General features: G+C 41.0%; 1 protein-coding gene and 1 pseudogene across 2 annotated transcripts; one reads left to right on the forward strand and one right to left on the reverse strand.

The window, feature by feature from the left end:
• The first annotated feature begins 122 nt into the window (after positions 1-122).
• Positions 123-25,396, forward strand: QTRT2 (queuine tRNA-ribosyltransferase accessory subunit 2). Its single transcript, XM_080810243.1, has 9 exons — positions 123-235; positions 5,771-5,991; positions 6,758-6,813; positions 8,718-8,794; positions 10,371-10,583; positions 16,038-16,237; positions 18,860-19,011; positions 21,139-21,256; positions 23,306-25,396. The coding sequence occupies exons 2-9, from the start codon at positions 5,792-5,794 to the stop codon at positions 23,535-23,537; spliced, it is 1,248 nt and encodes a 415-aa protein (XP_080666369.1). The 5' UTR covers positions 123-235; positions 5,771-5,791; the 3' UTR covers positions 23,538-25,396.
• On the reverse strand, positions 12,771-13,572 carry LOC308351053 (large ribosomal subunit protein eL8-like; annotated as a pseudogene). Its single transcript has one exon. The product of its transcript is annotated as a large ribosomal subunit protein eL8-like (transcript).

Raw genomic sequence — 25,396 nt, forward strand, 5'->3', positions numbered from 1 at the left:
TTGCTCAGTAACCTATGGCAACGGCCGCGGTCCCGCGGCCTCGCAGTCACTAGAGCTCGCTTTGATATCACCTTTGCCTTTTCCTGGCGCCGGGTGATGACGCAGCGTTCCCTGATTGGCTCAGCAGCGGAGGCGGTGGTTTAGGGGGCCGAGAATTCTGTAAGCCGGACACGTGGTAGTGAACTACGAGGAGTTTGAGGGGTCTCAAGGCGAAAACAAGGTGGGAGGTGTGCAGGTAAGTGCCCCCTTTTCCTGTTAGAATGAGGGCTACCACGGGCGGATGAGTCGCGTCGCGCCCAGACGCGTACTCCTTGTGTTGCAGTAACTGAAGTTAGAATCCTGACATGTTTCGCCTTTCCTTTTCTGGCTGCCCTGGTGGATCTTGGCTTCTCTAAGTCCAGATTCTCCCAAGTCGTGTAAGCTTCACTGCATCTCAGAAAGCAAAGGACCTCCTTTCCATTACCGGCCTCTGCTCAAGAATCGGGCTCTCAGGCGGAAGTGTTTTCTGGACTGCACAGAATACTTAGGAGGGTTGGGACGATCTCGAATCCTTCTGCTAAGGGCTTCGTGAGGTTGGGGCCACTGGAGGGGGCCCATGGAGTGAAGAAAAATCCATCCGTATTGGCTAAACTTAGATGTTCCCGGAGGCAGTACTTCCTAGGATACGTGGGTTTGTCAGGCGGGGTAGGGGTTTACAGTGGGAGCTTTGAACTCAGCTTTGTGGCTCTGTGGCCCGAGGAAACCGTAGTAACGCGGACCCTGGATTTACTCATTGGCAAACCTAAATCACTGGAATGTCGTAACGAAGAAAAATCAATATAAACATAGCGCTTTGCCAGGAAACATAAACTAAGCTAGACTTGAGTTGGGTGAAAATGAGATCAGGGAAGTTGTGTCCTCGTACTATTGCAGAGATCACAGGACCTGCTCTGTAACTTGAGTGTCCATCAGAAGGGTGATTTTTTGAATAAATTGTGTCACGCCCAATTTAAGTAATATCATGAAGTAGTTATTTTAAAAGGGTAAGTTAGTTCTGTGTCTCTTCTCCAGGAAAGATACCCATTTCCTGCTGGGAAAAAGCAAATTGTAGAGAAGCACATAACGTGTGGTATGTTTCAATTAAAAAAAAAAAAAAAAAATCCCCGGGCGCCTGGGTGGCTCAGTGGGTTAAAGCCTCTGTCTTCGGCTCAGGTCATTGTCCCAGGGTCCTGGGACTCTCTGCTCAGCAGGGAGCCTGCTTCCTCTCTGCCTGCCTCTCTGCCTCCTTGTGATCTCAAACTTGTGTGAATTCAAATAAATAAATAAAATCTTAAAAAAAGAAATCCCCTCCCGTATACGAGTATGTTTAAATATTTGTATGAGTATGGAGAAAGGTTGTAGAGGCTGGGAGGATGAATAGAGGCGGAGAAAGAATATAAGGAAAAACAAGAACAATAGTAACACTACACAAAATGGAAAATATGGCTGTAAAATTGTATCTTAACATTAGAGTTAATATGTAAAATTGCATATGTGTATGGACAAGATGGAACTTCTAATTGGCTGTTGGCCAAGTAGATAAAACCTCTAAAGCCAAACTTCCGTGATTTAAGTCCTGGCTCTGCTTCTTCCCAGATGGTGACTCTATTACCCTCAGTATCTCCTGTGTGAAATGCACTTAATAATAGCATCTGTCTTATGAGGTCGATTTGATGATACATTTTAGCAGGGTAATATGTAAAAGACAGTAAATGCCCAATAAATGTTAGTTGCTACTATTGTCATTATGTGAAATTGTTAACTTATATTGTGATGACTGGCATATTTAAATTTACTTCTGCCATCTTATTTTGTATTTCTATATTTGATGTGCTTTTTGTTCTTTTTTCCTCTTTCTTGCCTTTTATTATATTAACCAGTTTTTTTTTATCATCCCCCATCCCTCACCAACGGTTTCAGAAATTATGCATTCTGTCATTAATCTTTTAATGGTTACTTTGAAATTTTTGACGCACATACTTAACAGTATGACATGATTCATTATCTCTCTCTCCCCTCCCAAATAGTGTAAAGATTTTAGAATACTCTACCTCTGAATAGTCTCTGTTTCATCTTCTATTATTGTTTACTAGAATTTTACTTATTTATTTATTAAAAATTTTAAAGACTTTATTTATCTGTTTGACAGAGAGAGAAAGACAACGAGAGAGGGAACACAAGCACAGGGAGTGGGAGAGGGAGAAGCAGGCTCCCTGCTGAGCAGAGAGCCCAATGCAGGGCTCCATCCCAGGACCCTGAGATCATGACCTGAGCTGAAGGCAGACGCTTAACGACTGAGCCACCCAGCCACCCCTGTTTACTAGAATTTTAAAGTCCATCATTTCTGTGTCTTTCTGAGTCAACTCAGTGCACCATATTGTTTAGAAGTCCTTCAGACTTTTTTCTATGCATATACAAACATTGTAGCATGTATGTTTACATGTGTGTTTATAAATATATATACGGTTTTTCTTTGAAACGATTTTGTTTCTTTTGAAACATGTGCTTGCCTAAGCTTGCTCTTTTCCCTTAGCATATCACAGTCATGACAGTCTATAGAGAATTCATTTAAAAAAAATTTTAGAAATCCCTTTCTTCTGAGGGAATGCTGAGGCATGGCGGGTCACATGTGACACTGGAAGTGTTAGGACAGGTACAATGCTACCAGAGGTGCAGGGAATCTCTGTTAGTCCTCATGAAGGCGTAATCCATTGACAGCTTATCACTTATCCTGAAAGTGATAAACTTTTTTCCATGAAGCATTTCCAGATTATTTTTTTAAGGGCTTTTCCTTAAGACTTCCCCAGGAACTCTGTTTATAAAAGTGAAGTGTGAATGTATACTTAGAAAAGCAAAACACGGGGTGCCTAGGTGGCTCAGTGGGTTAAGGCCTCTGCCTTCAGCTCAGGTCATGACTTCAGGGTCTTGGGATCGAGCCCCACATTAGGCGCTCTGCTCAGCGGGGAGCCTGCTTCCCCCTCTCTCTCTACCTGCCTCTCTGCCTACTTGGGATCTGTCAAATAAATAAATAAAATCTTAAAAAAAAAAAAAAAAGAAAAGCATAACAGCACAAATCTTAGAAGATACCTACTGTGAGTGACCCACAGGGGAGAGGGTGATGACGAAGGCAAATAAAAGTTGATATTTTGGAGACTGTTGGTTTGTTTCTTGAGAAATTTGCTTGGTTTAGATTGTATCCCTCCCAAAGCACGTTCTTAAAAAAATGTACATGAAAAAAAATATACATGAATATGTGTATGTGCATATTTATGTTTACATTACTCCATAATAAAAACTTGTTGTATTTGAGCCCTTAGAGAATTGGTGCACTTATAAAAATTACCATAACCTGAACAGTGAATGGGGAAAGGAAAGTGTGGTTCTTCTAGCTCTGGGCAAAGTTGCATGCTTTTTTTAAAAAATATTGATTTCCAGTTGAAAGGCATTTTCTAATGCCTTCTAATAGTTGTATTCATTTTCATGACACAGAGAATCACTGACAATAGCAATTTATCTATTATAATACTTTTTCTTAAATGCAGCCGTCTACTTTTCCTTGTTTGCCTTTTTTTTTGGTGACATGTTGATTTATTGTCATTAGGATGGGACTCTTAAGAAGCCCCAAACAGGGGTGCCTGGGTGGCTCAGTGGGTTGGGGCCTCTGTCTTCGGCTCGGGTCATGATCCCAGGGTCCTGGGATCGAGCCCCGCATCGGGCTCTCTGCTCAGCGGGGAGCCTGCTTCCTCCCCTCTCTCTCTCTGCCTGCCTCTCTGCCTACTTGTGATCTATGTCTGTCAAATAAAGAAATTAAAAAAAAAAATTAAAAAAAAAAAAGAAGCCCCAAACAGGGGCACCTGGGTGGCTCAGAGGGTTAAGCCTCTGCCTTTGGCTCAGGTCATGGTCTCGGAGTCCTGGAATCGAGCCCCACATTGGGCTCTCTGTTCAGCAGGGAGCCTGCTTCCCCCTCCCTCTCTGGCTGCCTCTCTGCCTACTTGTGATCTCTCTCTGTGTCAAATAAATAAATAAAATCTTTCAAAAAAAAAAGAAGAAGAAGCCCCAAACAGCAGATGTGAGTACATAGCATCAGAGTCCTGCACTGTGCAGAGAGCCAAGTGGATATTCCTCTCTAGCTGACCTAGTGGGTTCAGTACACTAAGCTGAGCATTTTGAATTTTATCTTTAAAAATATGGGGATTAAAGTTTTGTGCATTGTGTCACAGGAGAACCCATCTCTGCATCTAAGAACATGGTGGCCAATGTCCTCTGGAGCTCCCAACCAGACCTTGGGTTAAGAATGAAGACATCTGGGTGCCTGGGTGGCTCAGTGGGTTAAAGCCTCTGCCTTTGGCTCAGGTCATGATCCCGGAGTCCTGGGATCGAGCCCCACATCGGGCTCTCTGCTCAGCAGGGAGCCTGCTTCCTCCTCTCTCTCCGCCTGCCTCTCTGCCTACTTGTGATCTCTGTCTGTCAAATAAATAAATAAAATCTTTAAAAAAAAAAAAAAAAGAATGAAGACATCTATTTCTTCAATTGAGGGAACAGCGGGAAAAGGAGATAAGAGAAAATGCTTTCAGAATCGAGCAGATGATTAATCACATTTGAAACTCTTCTGTTAGGAGATAGGGACTCCTAGAATATGTTCATTTTTTCCTTCCACAAAGATAGGTCTAAAAGGTCCCCAAGAGAAAGCTAAGTCTTGGAAGCCAAGAGTCTGGGCTTCCAGATTTAGCTGCTGCTTCTCTCTTGGAGAATGCCTGTGTTTAACCTTGGGGAATCTGATTTGGTTGTATACAGAAACAGTGGGTTTCCCTTCAGTTTTCTTTACATATCTGATCATTATTTACTCTTCCTATTCCAGATATTATGCTCACGTGGCATTTGGATTCCTGTGTGGTACCCTACAGGGCATGAATACAGTAACTGGTCCTCCTTCCTTTTTTGGTTCTCAGATTAAATAATGTGATTCTGATTTTGTTGTTCAGTCTTTGAGATGGTTTGTTTTAGTCTGACCCTGAGGGTAGATCTGTGCTAGCTGTGTGGACAAGATCAGCCTCAGGGCTGCTACACAAAAGGACCAGGGACTAGTCTGCCAAGATCCCTGATAAAAAGTAATGCTGAATTGCTTATGAATTGCATGTATGCTCCATGTATTTTCTCACCTTTATTTGGACACCATATAAGAACAAATTGGAAAATAATCTCAACTCTCAGAGATAATCTCTATCTTTTGGTGTATATTGTTCCATATGATTTAGTAAACACCAGAATGCTGTTTTGGAACCTGCTTTCTTTATTTAACAACATATTAGGAGAAATTGTTATGTTGCATAGTAGTCTCTCAAATTGGAGAATGGAAAAATGGATCAAATTAGTAATTAGTATGGCCTAAACAGTGTGGTCTTCTATACACATTTTCAAGGCTGAAAACTAGCCTCTGGCAAAAGAGTGCACACCCTTTCTGTAATTAGTCCTTACTCCTGTCCTTCCATTTGTTTGATTTTCATCAGTACAGATAAAAATTCCACCACTGAATTTAAATGTGGTTGATGTCATCGTTTTGTTCTGGGTCTTTGGGGGGGAAGTTGTCTTACTCTCTGTCTTCTTCCATTTCCTTCTTCCTAATATCTAAAACAGTTGTAGACTGGAAATAGTAATAAACATGCTGTCATTCATCATCGTGTAAGTTGCTTTGTAAAGTGCTTAGCCTTTAGATGTCATGGAACTCCTGAATTTACTGTTCTTTTCTTATCAGGACCTAGAGGAATCTCTTAGGATGAAGCTGAGTCTTACCAAGATTGTTAATGGCTGTCGCCTAGGAAAAATAAAAAACCTGGGCAAAGCAGAGGACCGCACCATGGACATTCCAGCCTGCCTTCTGTACACCAAGACCGGCTCTGCCCCCCACCTGACCCATCAGACACTGCATACTATCCATGGGCTTCCTGCCATGGCTCAGCTTACGCTGTCCTCGTTGTAAGTGTTAGACCCAATCACTTAACTAGCAACTCTGCCAGCAGCTCAGATACCTCAATAAGGTGCCGTGAAGAAAAAGACTTTTTTGATTATATGCACAAAATTTATAGATTTTGAGAATGAAATCAGGAGATGTCAAGTGTTGTACATCATTTGGCCCTAATCTGGAAGGCCAGACCTACGTGTCAGAGCTGCTTCACTAGTCCTCTGATCCAATGGTGCCAGGATGGTGGCCCTCATTGCCGCCACTCCCAGAGGTGACAGGGCAGGGAATGCACTGTGAGAACTAAACTTGGACTCCAGAGGCTGTCTTCATGCGCCAGCCTTAGACGTTTCCCTGTGTCTGCACATGTACTTGATAGTCCTGCTTAATGAAAATAAAACTAATGAAGTTAGATCATTTTATATAATGTATGTACTGACTTTATGCTTAATTGAAGAACCTGCTGTATGATGAAATAACTGCAATATTGTGTTAATAATAGTGATTTTAAAGGGGAGAGGGGAGGAAGAAAATCTGGGCATTTGGAAGTGGTTGATCTTTGCCAATTTCTGTTCACCCCGAACTAGTTGTAAATTGAAGACCTGTACTCTGGCTAATGAACACAGCCTAATGAGTTGGGACTCTTGAATAATGGTGTACTTTGTTGTTCAAGACCACATTTACTGTCACGTAGCTTGTTTGGGTACAGAGAAGTAGGTTCCGGTTGTTGCATAGTGTCTGTAGAATGATTCATTATTATGTATTTTTCTGTTTTGCTTATAGGGCAGAACACCATGAAGTCTTGGCAGAATATAAGGAAGGAATTGGAAAGTTTATAGGTAAAAATTAGGTTATTTGTGTTTGCCTTGTGACGTATTAATTTGAAATTTGGAGGTGCTGTTGACTGATCTTTTATTCATACATTTACTTATTCATTAGTTTAATGAGCATTTATTGGGCATCTAAGAACTATGCACTGGGGTTTCAAAGATGAGTAGGAACAGTTGCTTCCTTAATGGAACTCAGAGCCTATCTGGAATAAAGATAAATATGTAATTCTAGTATGATGCAGGGACCTCATTTGCAGGATTAGGAATATGTACATGTACCAGGAGAGGCCAGAGGGAGGAGCACATTACTTGCTGTAGGGTTCATGTGGACAGAGGTCAGACTAAGGAAAGGATTCTTTTTTTTTTTTTTTAAGATTTTATTTATTTATTTGTCAGAGAGAGTGAGCACAGGCAGACAGAGGCAGGCAGAGGCAGAGGGAGAAGCAGGCTCCCTGCTGAGCAAGGAGCCCGATGTGGGACTCGATCCCAGGACCCTGGGATCATGACCTGAGCCGAAGGCAGCCGCTTAACCAACTGAGCCACCCAGGTGTCCCTAAGGAAAGGATTCTTGAGAGAGGGAGGAAGAAGGGGTACTTTATCTGAGTCAAGGAAAAGTAGAACTTAGCCAGGTTGGGAAGTGGGCATGGTGGTGGGGATGGACAGGTGTAGGCAGACATCCCAGGCACAGAGCAAAGACCCAGAGGTAAGAAATTGCATGGGATATACCTAAGATCCAAAGCAGTCTAGCCGTGTTTAAGCCTAAAACATAAGATGAAGCTGAAGATGAAGTGTTTATCTGTAGCTGTATTCTGGTATGTTAATATTCTCTTTTATTCCAGAAATAGATTTTATATGGAGATGCGTGTGTCCATTTGTTTATAGGAAAAGCTTCGCATTGGCAGCTAGAGAATCCAATCTTCTGCAGACCACTTTGTCCTGAGCTGTTTCCCAATATCTAAGACTCATTTAAGTAAATGAAAATTCTGTTTCCATTGGTTATTCCGTCCTCTGCTTCTGTCGGGGAATTGCATGATGACTCGTTGGTCACAAGGCCCTGTTTTTAACTAGAAGGATTTATGTAATGTTTTCCTTGGGCTGAATCTAATTTTAAAACCAGCTTTAAAGTATACAAGCATATAATTAAGTGAAAATAGCTTAAAAAGCTTTCTAGAGATAACTATAATAATTGAAATTGTGGGAAAATAGATGGAGAACTGCAGAGTTGTTTTTTTGTTTGTTTGTTTTTTGCTTGCTTTGTTTTCTGGGCCTTTTTTCAGTGAAATCTTTTTTTTTTTTTTAATGAAAATGTAAGGTAGCATGGGAAATTTAAGCACATATGGGTTAGTAAGCACTTAAAAATTTTTTTTTAAATGACTATATTTTTGACTAAAGAACCCAAGAAATTGTCATCTTGAGTCAATGAAACTTACTGAGAATTCAGTCCATTTTCAGTATCTTGTAGCTTCCCTGTAATTCTGCCCCTAGGTCCCATGATGTGGGATGGCTTTATTATTAGTGAGATTACCTTTTGACCATATCATTTTGTCTTTCCAGTGGCTAGTTCCATTGGAGGTACCTAAAATGAACATACTTGATATTATATATTTTTTAAGACAAATCAAGTAGGGTCAACATGCCACTAAACATTGTTACTGTATTTCATACTTTACATACACTTTTCCTTTGTAGCAACTCATTAGTCGTTAGACATGAACATTTAATTCTTTTTTCAAATGAGTAGATTTTAAAGGTAATCTTTTCATTCATATTGACAGGCCTCTTATAATTATGAACAGGGTACTATGTCTAGAGATGCTTTATCCAGCAGTACATATATGAAGCTGCTGTCCGTTACAACACAGTGCAGTTGTTGATGTAAGTGCTTTCAGGAGTTCTTTTTTATGTTTGTACAGGCATGCCAGAATCGCTCTTGTACTGTTCCCTGCATGATCCAGTCAGCCCCTGCCCAGCCGGTTATGTAACAAACAAGGTGTGTTCTCAGAAGGGCCTCCAGGGCTGCAGCTTTGTCCTAAAAGTCAGCCTATTGTATCCTTTCAATGCTAGATCCCACTGCCCAGGATGCTAGCCCATTCCTGGCCTCTTTATACCTTCTTCTTATTTTGACGAATGTAATGGCATGAGTGGTTTATAGGAATTAAAGTAGGGCTGCCTGCAGACAGGGTTGAGGTGAGGAATATATCCTCAGCCTTTTCATTCTTACAAAAAATTGGGGTATGAAAGAGGGTCAAGTATGTGGCAAAAAAAGAAATTGCTATGATGGTAGAAAGCACTAGTTTTTTTATGCCATGCTTTATTTGCAGTTTTAACAACCTCAGGAAGCGCTAGGAAAGTTGCTGATGAGTGTTATCACATGTATGACTATATATAGTAGAATCTCGGTATAATACTGCTTGCTTTTAGAATAGCGTTTGAAAAAGCTGGGTTCACAGCCAGAGATTTTAGCTAGTGAAGAACAGTATCAAAAGGACTTCGTTAAAAGTTTCCACCTGAGACATGGCACAATGGTCTTGTCCCTGAGGACTACGTTCTGGCAAGTCCTCCGTGTGTGCTCCTGCTTTACAAATGCGACTACTTTTCTTGTACCCACTTTATTGATGTCAACGATGTCTGTTAATCTTATCTAAGATGAAATATTTTAAATTATTCTGCTTTAAACTTCTTTTTATTTTGTAATTTTAATCCAAAAGAATATTTTTACCTCAGTTATCTACCCCCATTTGTAAGGGAGAGAGGATTCATTTAAACAATGTTCTTAAGCCTTAGGCCAGAATAAAAAGACTCTATGTGGCTTCCCCATTTATGTCCTTGTCAGTCTCTTCTAAGAAGAAAGATACTATACGGGAAGGAGTAACCAAAGAAAGAACATTATATAGAGATGCTTCTGTACATTCTGACTTCTTTGTATCTGTATCTAACTCGATCCAGTAAACACTTACTAACCTTCACTAATGTATGAAGCCCTAGGCTAGGCTTTTGAGGCACAAACATGAATTGGGATTCTCAGTACTATTGTTTCTATAAAAGATGTAGTCCAAATTGCTGTAGAAGCTTAGAGGAGTGAGTGATGGTTTATGCCCAGATAGGTTTTGGGGGCTCAATAGAGTAGATGATATTTGAACTTTGTTTTGATGGATGCATGGTATTTTACCAGGCAGAGAAGTAGGAGGAGGGCATTCCAGCCAAAAGGAACAATGTGATCAAAGACAGAGAAAGATCAAAGTCTGTGGATCTGTTTATGGACAACATGCATGGGGTGGGGTCTCAGAGAATGGAACACTGAACTGGAAAAGTATAACAAAGAATTCTTGGGACTAGCTCGGAAGCTGGCTGTGTGGCCACTGATGGATTCTCTACGAGCTATAAGGTGCTCAGAGAATTAGGATATAATACAGGAAGCTTCTTCTACCCTCCATGTCTAAGATAATGAAATGCCACCATCTCTCCATTTATAAAGAATTAAATTCAGTATTGCTCTATCATTTTACTATTTCCTTTTGATTTACATTTTACTCTTGCTGATTCCTCATCATTTTGTTCCATGGCAGTCTGTGTCCGTGTGGGGTCTTGGCGGACGAGTGGAAATGACTGCTTCCAAGTTCATGGCAATTCAGCAGGCCCTTCAGCCAGACTGGTTCCAGTGTCTCTCAGATGGAGAGGCGTCTTGTGAGGAAGCCACGTCCATAAAAAGAGCCAGAAAGTCTGTTGATCGATCGCTTCTATTCCTGGATAATTGTCTACGGCTACAGGAAGAGTCAGAGGTAAGGATGCGCCGCCCACCACTCCTTTCTGTTTGAAACTCTCACTTGCTGATGTTCCATACTCTTGCCTTCTCTGCTCCTCCTGCTTCTCTGCTTCTCAATTCCTGATCTCTTACTCCCGTGTTTTCTTTTCCTGAACCACAAGTATCCTAACTCTCTAGAATTCTGTCTTGGGCTCTTTTTTCGCCCTACTGTGGGTGTTTTCCCTGGGCAGCCTCACCTTGGTTTTATTTGCTGAATAATTCTGAAATTGCATGGATAATCAAGCTTGCCCTGCGTGGCTTCAGAATGACATAAAGCTGGGTTCTACTAGAATATCCCTTCACATGCACCTCAAATTCAGGTAACCAAACTCAGTATCTGATCTCCTCAAACCTTTTCCTATCTCAGTTCATAGTAGCCACCAAGGTCCTCAGCCCAGCAATTTGAGTCTTCCCTTTTTAAAAAAATTTTACTTGAAATCAATTAATAAACATAGAGTATATTATTAGTTTCAGAGGTAGAGTTTAGCAATTCATCAGTCATATATAATACCCAGTGCTCATTACATCATATGTGCTCCTTAATGCCCGTCACCCAGTTACCCCATCCCCCCATCTACCTCCCCTTCAGCAAACCTCAGTTTGTTTTCCAGAGTTTAAGAGTCCCTTATGTTTTGTCTCCTTCCCTGATTTTGTCTAATTGTTTTTCCCTCCCTTCCCCTATGTTCACTTTTTTGTTTCTTAAATTCCACATTCAAGGCTCTTTTTAATACCCGGTTTAATATCCAGTGATTTGCTTCTTCTTGATTCCATCTCCCTAAATATATCTAGGATCTGCCCCCATCTCCCCATCTTTCTTATCACCACCTTGAGGCATAATAACCTCATCATCTCTTATGTAGACATTACCTTTTAATTATTCTGTCTCTTCTTGTTTCCATCGAATCCATCTTCAGCCCTGCTATCTGAGAGATCTTCATAAAACACAAATAGGATCCCGTATCGACTTCCCAAAGAGAATTTCATGACTCTCTATTTCAGCTCTTACGTGACATGGCCTCTACCTATTCCTCCAGCTCGGTGCCGACCACTTTCTCCTGTGGCTGTGGCCCTTCTTAGTCACCCGCAGTTTCCTGAGGCATTACCCTGTTTCATTCTGCTGGGGCTGTACACGGACTTCCTTCTTGGCTATTTCTTTTTTTCTTATCTCCAGCCATATTGTGTCTCTTGCTTCCAGATCCGGCTCATTCCATTCCATTCCTCATTCTAGGAAACTGTCCCTGACCCTTCCAGGAAGTTTTGTTCATCCTCTGCCACCTCCTTTAATTTGTACGTGACTGTATTATAGCTCCAGTCATTTCGTAGTGCGATGATTTCTGTATATGCTTGTCTTCATTAGATTGTGACCTCCTTAAAATGAATTTTTGAATGTCTTTTTGTATCTCCATCATGTACCAAATACCTGACATAAGTAAGCCCTCAGTAAATGCTTGCTGGTGGTGGCTGGTTATGTCGGGCTGGGGAGGATGAAGCTGTGGCGGTGGACTAGAGAGCCTGGTAGCAGAGTGAATGCAGCTGGGAAAGGATGCAGTCACTAGGGAGAGAGCAGAGCTGGTGAGAGAAGAGAAGGTGTGAGTGCAGGGGAGAATTCAGTGTTGAGATCACTTATGTGGAGTAATCCTGAGCAGTGGTCAGGTCCCATTATGGCAAAGTGCCCTGAGATTGAGGAACATTGTTGTCTTGAGTGTACCAATAAAAAATATAATTGACTGATAAAGTTAGTGTACATAAAATCAGAGGAAACTTGGTTGTCATTCTGAATAGAACTCTGGGTATCTGCAGTAAGAGTTCAGCATGGGGACACTGCCGTGGGTCCTGATTGTTAGTGTTGCTCACTAGCAATTGTTTTGAGCCAGTAATTATCCTTGTAGGATGAGTAATGTTTCCATGAGTAGAAGGGAGGACAGGGAGTGTGACGGCATGATTATTAGAACAGCCGGCTGAGCCTCAAGTCCCTCTTTCGTGCTAGTGAGCCTTACACTTCACATTATTGCTGTGGAGTGGTCCCTCTTTCTATCCCTATGATCTGCTGTTGTCTTGACATGATTATTAATAGCGCCCCCTTTTATGCTTACATGTGTCTCGTGTTTTTTTTGAAAGAGCACTTTTTATTACTCATACATACAGAAAATTCAGCAGTGCACACTTAACCCAGTTTGGTGGCCAGTTCTTTAGCCTCTGCCTTTTTTCACCTTGACCATGTGAACCACCGACTTTGGATCCAGGACATTGCCTCCCCAGTGATGGCAGATATCATCATATCTGTCATTGTAGTTGGTTCTGACAGCTTCCAGCAGCTTAGCCCAAGGTCCTTTGTCTTCCAACTTAACCTGTGTGAAGGCAGCAGTGGTGCAGGTCTTCCCATGGACCAGATGCTACAGCCTGGCCTTCCCTTTGATGATGCAGTAGGGAACCCCCATCTTATGACACAGGATGGGCAGAAAGACAACAGGCTGAATGGGATCCACATCATGTGCAATCACCACAGCTGAGTCTTCTTATTTTCCACCAAGGTGGTGACTCTTAACCCCAGCTGGAAGGACAGGTGGCATCTTAGTGGAGACATTCCCTTTGCTGGCTGCTTTCTTTCAGCCCAGGCCAACAATCTCTGCTTCTTCTCTTGCTTTGTCTCTGGTCTGTATTTGTGGGCCAGCTTTAGTGGTTGAGTAGCTTAGCAGTCCAGGGGCAAGGTCTTGGGTGAACTAGTTAATTGCGGGAGGTACTTTCAGACATTTATAGAGAAAAGCCCTTTGCCACTACAGCTGGATGTAGCGGGGCCATTGGGCACAGCAGATGAGGTCCCTTTTGGGCTGGATGTCCTGTCCAATGCGAAAACTCTTGGGCCTTTCCTCAGGCAGGGGATTGACCACCTTCTTGGCCTCCTGCTTCTTCATGACAGCAGGGGCCAGGGCCCCTTTCCTCCCCCTAGCCTTCTTTCCTTTTGGCATCTTGGATGGCTGGTGGAAAGGGCACATGTATTCCATTTTAAACAATAAATTATATGATTATACTTCTTATGTCCATGAAAGGGGGTTTCCCAGATAGGGCTCTGCCAGTCACATTTAGACACATTTAGGGGCAGGTTCTTGTAACTACCTGCTTTGTATGTCTGCATACATCTTTCCCTTTTCCTGTGATTTCTTCCTTTTTTACTCACTGGATCTTCTTATTCTGAATGCCCTTAAATACTGAAGCTCTCCAACATTCTGGTGTAGGCTCTCTTTTCTTCCTAGGCCAGTGAAGGCAAATGGATGTCATCCTATGGTGCTTGGAGCTGTGCCTGGGCACAGCAGGAAGAGAGTATCTGTCAGCCATGTCTGCTGTGGGGAGTGGCAGCAGTGTGCCAGGTGTCCACAGTTCCAGCCTGGGTAGTCACATTTGTTGCACACGTGTCCTCAGTGGCTGCTGACCTCAAACTCAGAATGCACAAAACAGAATGATCATCTTGTGTCAACTGTTTTCCTAGGATTCCCTGTCTTTGCTCTTCCCATCCTCTCCCTGGACTTCCAAAGCAGGAGCCAGCAGTCATCCTGGACTTTTCACCCTCTCCGTGGGCAACTAATCGGTCAAGTTTGTTGATTGTACCTTCTTTTTTTTTTTCTTTTAAGGATTTTTATGTATTTGAGAGAGAGAGAGAGAGCGCGCGCACATGCACAAGGAGGGAGAGGGAAAAGCAGAGCAGGGAGCCTGACATGGTACTCAATCCCAGGACCCAGAGAACATGACCCGAGTCCAGGGCAGACACCTAACTGACTGAGCCACCCAGGCGCCCCTGTTGATCATACCTTCTGATGAAGTTTCATATCCTGTCCCTCCCCTTCACCCGCTGCCACTCCCTTAGACTCGGTCCTCTTCGTCTTTCACTCGAATTATTAAACTTGCCTCCTATGTATCCTTTAGCCATACTCACTCTTAAATCATTCTTCATACAGCAGCCCAAGTGTTCTTTCTGATTATGTCCCTCCTACTTAAACTGAGATGCGAAATTCCCTCTTCACAGCACTCCAGGCTCTCTTCCCATTCTCTTCTACCAGAGAGCCACTTTTGCTTTGCATTTTTACTTCTTAGTTGCATACACATAGTGTTTATATATGCTTTACTCTATGGGGTTTTCATTACATGAGTCTGATCATATGTTCAGAAATGTGCTTGTTTTGTTTAGCAATAGCTCAAAACTCTTTCTGTCAGTGCATATAGTGCTATATCTGCTGCATTATTTCTAACACCTGCATAGGAAGCCGTACTATGAGTGTATCAGAATTCACGTAAGCCTTTGCTCTTTTGATATATGTTTAAGTTGTTTCCAGGTTTTCATTACTGTAAACATTTTGTAAATAGACCTTGATGCATATGAATGAATGTATTTGTAGGGATAATTCTTAGAAGTGGACTTTTAGGACATAAAGATAAAAGCATTGACATTTTGAGAATATTGTCTACTAGCGCTCCCAAGAAGCTAAACTAATCTGTACTCTCTCTCATTATCAGAGTGTGTGGCATTTCTCTAACACTTTTACCTCCATAGTGTTGCTCTCTTTTAACTATTTTGTCAGAGTGATGGGCAAAAGTGGTATCTAACTATTTCCATTTTGTATCTCCTTCCTGGTGAGCTTCGGTTAGCTCTCCATATGTGTACAGGGCATTCACATTTACTTGGTATTACTGAAGTTCATATTCATATACCTGCCCTGATTCCTATGGGGTTGTCATTTCCATAGAAGATTTGTTAGAGGTTTTCTATGGTATAAGTGTTTGTCTATTCCAATAAGCAATGAGCTCTCCTTTGCCTTTGTTGAGAGTATATTTCACTAGAGAAGTTTTGTTTTCAAATACATTAGCCTTTTCTGGTAAGCTTTAGCTTGCTTAGGGAGACCTTCCTTACTCCAAGATTATGAAAACTTGAATATATCTTTTTGAGATTTGTGTAACTCTTTTGTATGTTTAGATTAGAGGGCCATGTGGGATTTCTTTTTGAGGATGGTGTGTGGTGTAGTTTGATTTTTTTCCGAACAGATAGTAAGTTATCCCAACCACAGAGTTCTTAAAGTTCTCTCTAATGGAGAGACTTGGGGGTAGCAAGCCTAAAACAGGCCTGAATAGTCATTTAAATGAATGAAAACTTACCCTTTTGTCCTTTCCCTCTCATACTTGCTCAGTGTGTGTTTAATTTAACCTAAGACCAAACATGACTGCATGTATCGATTGCTCAATTTCTCCTCAGTCTTTTCTTACCTGTTTGGGTGGTTTTCAAGTTGTGTGTTTTGGAGCCCGCAAGGTTCCCAGGGAGGAGGGAGCTCCATCTCATACTTCAACTGTAGCAGCTGTACCGAGATATCTTCCATGTGAAGTTCATTTAAACAAAGGTCTCCACTACTGGAAATAGTTAAAAGCATTCAGTCCTTTCTCCCCTTAGGTCCTTCAGAAAAGTGCCATCATTGGAGTGATTGAAGGTGGAGACGTGATGGAGGAGAGGCTGAGATCAGCACGAGAGACGGCCAAGCGGCCTGTAGGCGGCTTCCTTCTGGATGGCTTTCAAGGGAATCCAGCAACCCTGGAAACTAGACTGTACTTGCTGTCATCAGTCACTGCAGTGCTGCCGGAGGACAAACCAAGGCTAGTGTTCAGTTAGGGCACAGGCCATGCCTCGGGGGCTACAGGGCAGGAGTGCTGGTGATTGTGTATTATTCAGAGTCTCCACGTGAACGTGTCTTTTGATGAACTGATTATGGCCTTTCTGGGCTAAGTCTGCTGAGGCCGTCTGTCGGGGGAGTTTTCCATCACGGCTGTCCTGCTTTTGATTTCAGAACGTAGATGAGGATAATCACCAAGTCAATTAGTTTATTTGATCCTCATAAGTGAGGGCAACTGTTATCTGTTTCTTCTCATTTTTATGCCAGTGTTTGTCTACTTGCTTCATTATTACATGGTGCCTGGGGACAGGTATAAAATCATGCGGAACTCTGGCCTTAATCAAAGAAAGTTGAGGACAGATCTGGGGTGCCTAGCAGAATGAACATGGGCTGTAGTAATAAGGACATTGAAGAAGTTCTTAGATTTGAGGCAGGTAGCTAAGTCACTTTTGAAATCAACAGGACTGGCAACACTAATGGGTCTAGTTCTTTCCAAACAGGATTCACTCTGTACTGGTATAGAGAAACAATCTGCAAGATTCAAAGCTCAAAATCCCAAGGTTCTGAGTGCAGCTGATGTCTTATTAGACTACCCACATTTTTCTTTTTTTTTTCTTTTCTTTTTTGTTTTAAAACCCTAGACTTTCATCCAACTTGGTATGAATATTCATGCTTTTTTCCTACAGATCTATTAAGAGGTTTGATTATAGGATGCTGCTTTATGCCCCTCGGGTTGTTGGTTGGTATATAGAATATATAAATGTTACCACTTTTAAAAAAATCCAGGTATAACTTTCAATAAAGTGTGTGAATCTATGTACAGTTTGATGGATTTTTACACACGTATACAACCCTGGAAACCTCAGCCAGAGCAAGATACTTCCAGCAGTCCGGGCAGCACTTACCCCATAGCTTTAACCTAGCTCTCTTGTATTCATTGTTCCCCATCCTGTACTGATTTTGTTCTGGTGCAGATAACAATTCAGCACTAGTATTTCTAGTCATTTTCTGACTTCTTTGAGCTAAGTGCTCACAGATGTCTGTTACTGGATTTGAGAGCTGGGATTGTTTTCATTCTATATGTGCGTAGAAATGCCAGCTTCAGTTGGAGAGGAGTTCTAAAACATTACATTAGTTGAAGGAAACTAGTCAGAAAAACCGGCATATATTTAAGTGTTTGAGTTGTTTAATATTACATAAGCCTTTTTTGGACTTCTCTTAGAAATCAGGGAGTCTGTAAGCTTTTCTCTGCCAGTTCATAAAAGGGACTATGGGTAGAAAAACAAACATAAAAGATAGCAGCCAGCCAGCCAGCCAACCCCGATCTAGTGCACCTCCCCCTCTTGTTTTAGTGGCAAAACCCAGCCGAGTGGTATGATCACTCTCAGAATGCCTTACCTGTTACCTCTGAAAATACCATCTCATTCCACCATGCAGACTTTTTATTAATGGAGAAAATAAAAGAAGAATAAAGAAAGTCAAATAGAGTCTTAGATCTTATGGTCAGAGTTGAAAGTCTGAGAGCAAGAGTTGCTTTGTAAATGAACCCATGAAGAATACAGTAGATAAAAAATGTCTTTCTTGAACCAATTATAAAAAATTCTAGGCAAATATGCTTTAAACATGGAAAGATTTGAGGGGGAAATAAAACACACAATTGCACTCTTCAAAAATTTTTTTTAAAAAATTGATAGGGGCACTTGGGAGGCTCAGTCACTAAACATCTGCATTTGGCTCAGGTCCTGATCCCGGGATCCTGGAATCTATCCTCGCGTCACTCAGTGGAAAGCCTGCTTCTCCCTCTCACACTCCCCTTGCTTGTGTTTCCTCTCTCCCCATCTCTCTCTGTCAAATAAATAAAAGCTTAAAAAAATAAATAAAATAAAAATTGATGTATAGTTGACATACAACTTTGCACTCTCAGAAAAATCTGTGTAGTAGTTAGATAGGGTGTAAACTTCAGTTGAAGACTAGGAAGGTTCTTTAGAAGGAGTGGGAGGGGAAAGGAAACTAACCTTTATTGAACTTCTCTTTGGGTCCTGAGACTTGACAGTGTGCTTTTTCAAATACCTCCTTAATCTTTACAACAAATCTGTGAGGTATGTATTACTGCTCCTGTTTTTAAGATTATAAAACTAAAACCCAGAATGGTTAAGAAACCTTCCCAAAGTAGTACAATAAATGAATAAAAGGCAGAACTGGGATTCGAGCCCAGGTCTCTCTGCTGCCAAAGCCCTATGTTCTTTCTATCGCATCTTATTATCTGTTGCCTGCCATGCAACCGTGATTGGTGGGTTTCATTATTACTACCACTTTTTTTTTTTTTAAGATTTTATTTATTTGAGAGAGTGCACATAAGCAGGGGGAGAGGTGGAGGAATAGGGAAAGACGGGGAGAGGGAGAAGCGGACTCCCTGCTAAGCAGGGAGCCCGATGTGGGGCTCAATCCCAGGACCCTGAGATCATGATCTGAGCCAAAAATCAGACACTTAACTGACTGAGCCATCCAGGTTCCCTCATTATTACTACTTTTAATGCCCTCTGGGAAGAGTCTCTGCATTTCTAGCATTGTCCTCACGTCAGTGTTCTTACTGTTGTTTTCACAGGCTTATCTGTGGAGTCAGCCGGCCAGATGAGGTCCTTGAGTGTATCGAAAGGGGAGTGGATTTATTTGAGAGTTTTTTCCCTTATCAAGTGACAGAACGGGGATGTGCCCTGACTTTCAGCTTTGATTACCAGCCAAACCCTGAAGAGACACGTAGGTCTTCTGAAGTTAGTCTCTGTGTTATCCTCAAGTTTCTTCTGTTTCCTCTTCATTATTGGTCTTGAGTCACAAGCCAGAAATATGTGCATACTGTAACTCCAGCCTTTTATAAAACTACCATGTTTGTTTCTTATCTGTATGCTCTGGCATGTTGGCGCACAAAACCGGGTACTTAGTGCTATACCTGTAGCTCAATATTAGGGAGTGATCTTAGAGTGAGAACCAAGAAAAACAAAACCCTTTCTATTAACAATCTGAAAAAAGAACATTCAGAGTGAATAGTGATAAAAATCTAAGAACAGAAAACCTTTGAACTACTTGGTAAAAGTTAATTCAGTTTTTCACAGAAGACTTCTTGTCTGCTTTTTGCAAACTCCATGCTATCAAAATACAGGGAGTTTCTCACCCCCTCTGATCTTAGTGTTACTTACGCTTTTTTTTTTAACACATAAGAGATGTGAAAGCTGATATTGCTTTGAAGCACCACCATTTTCTTGTATTGATTAGTTACTCAGAAGTCAAGAATATCAGTTTCAGAGTCTGAACATTTGACTGACAGTGGAAAAAGAATTGGGATATGGTCTATGGGATCCCTTAGAAAAACTACCAAGTTTTTTGGAGAATGTTGCACGCCTGGCCTGCCTTCTGGCCTTCATAGGTGTGATTTCCTTCCCTGCTTTCTGCTGTCCTTTGAATTCTACCTGTCACCTCTGGCCCTACATTTAACTTGGGCCAGAGACTTCCTTAAAGATTCATTTTATTCCCCAAAAGTTATTAAAATTTCACCCAGAAGATGTTAACAGTTTTGTAAAGCAACCTAACCATTAATCTAAATTGAATTACTTCTCGAAACAAAACAAATCAGATTGGTCAGATTCTTATATATAGGAGGTCAGTTTTGCTGTCCTTTAAACTGACTAGAACGTAATGTATACGGGTAGAAAAGCGTACCACAAATACTATAAAATATTCATTTACAAGCCTAAGTATTTCCACAAGGACATGGGTAACTGTTAATCATTCTGTGCCATGAATATTCAAAACTTAAGAACCTGATATTCAGTTCTCCAGAACAAACAAATTCCTTTTTGGCTAGAGAAAACTGTTTCTTTATAATTAGAAAAGTTGAAATAGTTTGAACATTTTCCATTAAAGTAGTATTATTAATCATATTTGTGTATGTGTATATGTAGTAAATTAAAGTATTTTGTCAATTATAAAGTGAAAATTACAGAGGTATAAGTTGCCTAATACAGGAACTAATATAGTTCCCCCTAGGATAAGGATTTTCCAGAAAGCCAGGGCATTATTGTGGTTTCCCACATCAGCATGCAAATTCATGGCAGCAAAATTATAACAGCTCCCAATGCTCAGGTCACTTCTCTTTTTCCTTGGATCTGGACAAAATTACCTCCTTAGGACTGTCTGCCCATTCCCCTTGGGCTGCCCTTAGTTTGTTACTACTCATTTCCAGTAAAACTTCTCTACTTGCCCCTGTTCAAGATAGCTTGCTCTTTGCATAGTGACTGGTGTTTTCCTTATATATGCAGGAATGTTCTTTCTTAAAGAGTTCAAGGGAACAGCTCAAGTCTCCATTTAGTTCTGGATAATCTGAGTTCCGTGTAAGGCTAGGGTCCCCATATAGAATACATAAATTAAAACCATATTCTACTTTTAATCTATTTGGAACACAAGCTGTTATAAAGCACAATTAATTTGCGTGTATATGATGACAAGACATAACTCCAGTATATACACACAAATTTCTCTCTCTCTCTCTCTCTCAAACACACATACACACACACACACACACACACACACACACACACACTCTCTCTCTCCCCAACTGTTTTCTTAAAATCACTCCTTGACAGTAAGATTATATATTATCTACTTGTAACCATAGTTTGCTTAGACATTGTTGAATCTCCAAGTTTTGATATTATAGAGAATATGTCAGTGATCATCTTGGTCCATATTACTACTTTTCTTGTGTCATTTCCTTAGGATAAATTCTTATGAGTGGAATTATAAGGTCAAAGGCCATAAAATATAACTAAAATAATCTCCCAATGGCCAGTCTGATTTTTATTCAAGACTTTTTGTTGGTTTGTCCTTCAGTATTACAACAAAATGGGATACAGGAAGAAATAAAATATGTGGATCAAACAAAGAAGATTAAAACAACCAGTTGCAACCAAGAAATGACATCATTTGAAATTAATCTGAAGGAAAAAAAGTAAGGAATTTTTTTAGATTTTGATTTCTTTTTAATTTCAGTCTGTTTTAAAAGTTTATGTAACTGTTCCCTTTTCAGTTTATGACTTCATAAAATATTTATAGTTGGATATTATTTGGGCCTTCTTAAATTCAGTTCCAGAAAAACTTGTTTTTTCTGCAGATGAATTTGTGTTCTTTGTCATGTCAGAAAACCGAGGCTAGATAACTGTTGTTTTAGAAGAGCTGTCAGAAAGATTAGACCAAATCCATTGTCTGGTGTCTTTTACTCTTTCCGATTACTTTAAATAATGTCAGAGCAAAATAAAGATTTCAAGATAAAAAACAACAAAGCATTTCCAATTCTAAGGAACTTAAGTCATCTTGGTTATATACAGATTATAAATCTTAATAAAATATTTCCCTCTGTGAAGAATGAACTAAGAGACCTTATAACTTTGTATTTGGCCCAAAGTAGTAATTATTAGTGAACCACTGAGAGGTTTTTCTGTGAGTTTGGTATTCTCACTTTAGTGCTGGGGTGTTTTTGGTCTTATGTAAAGGAACATTCTAGGGATTCGAACTTAATTTATGTCTATCTAGGAAGAGTACAGACTTGAAAACTTATGAAAGAATATGAAAAGCCTAGGTCTAATCTGTATTCTATAGGGACTTCTTGATTGTAGGTCTGAAATGGTGATGTTTACTCATTTAACTTCATGAAAAATAGCCAAGGAGATTCATTTCTGTTTTTCAAATGGTAGAGTAATATAAATGGATTACTACTAAACTTCCCTCACATTATAGATTTAGCTGGAAACTGTAGTTTTCTTATTGTGAGCACTACACTTCAAGTTTAGAGCCTAGCACTACTCATTGGCTCTGTAACCTTGGTCAGATCATTTAACTTCCCCCCTTTTTTTTTTTTTTTTTAAGGTAAGCTCCATGCCCACTGTGGGGCTTGAACTCAAAAACCCTGAGATCAGGAGTTGTATGTTCTACTGACTGAGCCAGCCAGGCACCCCTTAACTTCTTTTTAATAGCTAATAAAAAGTAACACATATGTAGTGCTTAGTATGTGCCCAGCAATATCCAAATCCTTTGGGTTGTTTTGTTTTGGTTTGGTTTGGTTTTTTAAGATTTTATTTATTTAACAGAAAGAGAGCACACAGCAGGGGGAGCAGCAGGCAGAGGGAGGAGGAGAAGCAGGCTCCCCACTGTGCAGGGAGCATGACGGATGTGGGGCTCAGTCTCTGAACCCTGGGATCATGTCCCGAGCTGAAGGCAGACACCCAACAGATTGAGCCACCCAAGCGGCCTCCCCCTTTTTTAAAAGATTGTATTTATTTATTTATTTGACAGAGAAAGAGAGAATCCTTTGCTATATTAATTCATTTAATTCTTATAATAACTCCCTAAGGTAGATGCTGTTATTACACTTATTACCATAACAGATGAGAAAACAGATACAGAGGGATGTTAAGTAACTTGCGCAAGTGAATTGTGAGCCAGACATCAAGCCTAGGCTCTGTAGCTCTGGAGGCCTTCCTCTCGACCCCTCTAGTGGTCTTCATTGGGAAATGACCGTAAAAATGCCTGTCTTCAAAAGTGGTTGCAGAGATTCAGTAAGACAGTGTATGTCAAAGTGCTTTGCAGTCCACCCACACACACAAACTCTGGGAGTGAAAGGTTGTACCGTGTCTAATGTACTAGTTCTGGTGGTGAGGGGGAGAAGTGTGTCATGCTTCAGAACAGCATTTACTGTCACTCTGTGCCCTTACAGTGTGACTAACAAAGCTCAGTGTGCAGGAGTGATCCTGGGGCTCTCTCTCGATGCTCTCTGTAAGCCTCGGTCCAGGAGGTTAGGTCTGTCAGGAGAAGACTCCCGAGTTTCCTGACTCATCATGCTCTAGGTTAACTTGTCACCACATTGTCATCCTAAGCAGGTGCCCAGCACTATTGCCAATGAGGTTATTAATTATTGCTTATGTACTGACTGAATAGATAGCCTAGGCTGTGGATGTCTTGTAGTCCTCATTGTTTGGACTATCACTGTGACTTCCTTCGGCAGGTACCAGGAGGATTTTGATCCACTTGTGAGAGGGTGTTCCTGTTACTGCTGTAAGAATCATACTCGTGCGTACATCCACCATCTGCTGGTGACCAACGAGCTGTTGGCTGGGGTCCTGCTCATGATGCACAACTTTGAACATTATTTTGGATTTTTCCACTCCATCCGGGAAGCACTAAAAAGCGACAGACTGGCACAGTTGAAAGAGCTCATCCGCAGGCAAACATCTTGAGACCTGGCACATGCGAGTCTGACTCTTCACACTGAGCCTGTCCTGCTGTTGGAATGTGGGAAGAAGAGAACAAGAAATGAACTTGGCTTTAACCGTTTATATCGGAGAATGAGATCTGCCCATAAATAAGGAACGTTTGAACCAAACTCTGCCCACTTGAGGCTCAAGAGATTTCTTCTCAGGACTTAAGTGACCCAGACTGATCAGAAAGAACTGAACCATGAACTTTAGTATTTCAGTGCTAACTCTTTGAGCAAATGGAGATTCGTTTAGTCAAAGACAAAAGCTTTAGTTGTGAAGGGACAGCCTTGAAGTGGGGTTGATGAGATTATGTGGGTTCGTGAAGTTGGATCAGAGCTTGAAAAGATGATTGGTCACGAGCAGCATGACTTCTGTAGACGCATGACTGTTGACTATAAAAGGAATCTGGCTGATTTAAGAGTTTCCTAGTTTTAATCCTTATATTCTCAGGAGCATCTTGGACACTTCTGCCTTCCCAGCTGCCTCTCTGCTGCAATCAGTCAGAAAAGGCTCTTGTGACTTAACTAGGCTCACGTCTTCATGGGATGTGGGGCTCACACATCACTCCTAAGATCAATTGGACCAGGGCACACGCCTTCATTTGACCACATGATCTATGTGTGACTTGTCTCCCGAGAGCCCATGCAGTTGCCCGTTACAAGCCAAAAGTTTGCCTAGTTGCTTTCGTCTGATCATACAGATCTGCTGTGGTCTGCCCTTCAGGCTCATTAATAGTCTCGCCATGTAATAACTGTGGCCCCATCACTTGGGGAGATTCATTCACCATGTGTTCACTTGGACGGAGCCCTGGCCCAGCAATTGGAAGACTGGGTTTCAGTTCTGCTCAGCTGTGACACCAGGCAAATCACTTACCCCCTCCATGCCTGTTTCCTCCTGAGCAAACAGGGACAGGCAGGGGGGTAAGACTACATGAACTTCCAAGATTCTATTTAGCTGTAATATGGGGGGGGACAAAAAGTTTTAGATTATCGCTGCAGCTTTCTTGTGTCCTGATCACTGTTGGCCTGGTCTAAAAATGAGTGGTGCCGGGAATCAGGCAAAGGTAGAGACGTTTGAGAGCCAAGAAAGAGGTTCGGGCTGTGACTTCTGAAGTGGTTGGTGAGTTGGCATCAGCAGATCCTGAGACTGGGAAGACTTTCCTGGATCATCTCTAATTCTATGAGTTTTTTCTGCTTTCACCAGAGGAGTGACATTCGTGTTGATGTGACAGGTGATTTTTATTTTCTTTGGGCTTTTCTCTCTTTGTCATGTTTTCTGTAAGAGTATATCCACACATAGTTTTTGTAAAAGCAGCCAACAGAACCAAAAAAAAGCCTTTGTTTTTGTAGGAGCGTGGAAGATACTTGTTTTACTTTCTTAAAGGCTATAATTTGCTATTTTTTCATTTCAGTGGGCATTACTGAACATTGTTTTTAATTATTATGTGGTTACTATATTTTTATGTGTTAGGTATCTATTTTTTTTTTTATTAATGGTTAGGAATGCCTGTGACATTCCTATAATCTCTCCTCCATGAATGGCAAGGGTAGTTAGAAAGAGTGTCTGCTCTCAAGGATCTGCTTGCTTTGAAATATATTGGACTAGACTTGTTCATATGTTTATATTCCTGTTCAATGCCAAATCCATTGTTGGAGGAATATTAACATCCCAGAATCCATATAAAATTTATGAGTTTTATTTATGTTCAAAACACTGGATAGTCTGCTCAAGCGTTGTTCATTTTTCTGGGTCTTTTTCTTATTAGCACATTTGGAAAAAATGTTTTTTTCCTTTAATGTAAGTCTGTTAAAGTCAATAGCCAATAAATATTTTTAATT

The sequence above is a fragment of the Martes martes genome (assembly GCF_963455335.1).
Source record: "Martes martes genome assembly, chromosome: 1".
Lineage (NCBI taxonomy): Eukaryota > Metazoa > Chordata > Mammalia > Carnivora > Mustelidae > Martes > Martes martes.

What these genes read in the sequence shown, in the direction of transcription:
- QTRT2 (XM_080810243.1), top strand. Translation starts at nt 5,792, where the DNA reads ATGAAGCTGAGTCTTACCAAGATTGTTAATGGCTGTCGCCTAGGAAAA. An exon ending in CAGCTTACGCTGTCCTCGTT is followed by an intron (nt 5,992 to 6,757) that starts GTAAGTGTTAGA and finishes TTTTGCTTATAG; the next exon opens with GGCAGAACACCATGAAGTCT. An exon ending in AGGAATTGGAAAGTTTATAG is followed by an intron (nt 6,814 to 8,717) that starts GTAAAAATTAGG and finishes ATGTTTGTACAG; the next exon opens with GCATGCCAGAATCGCTCTTG.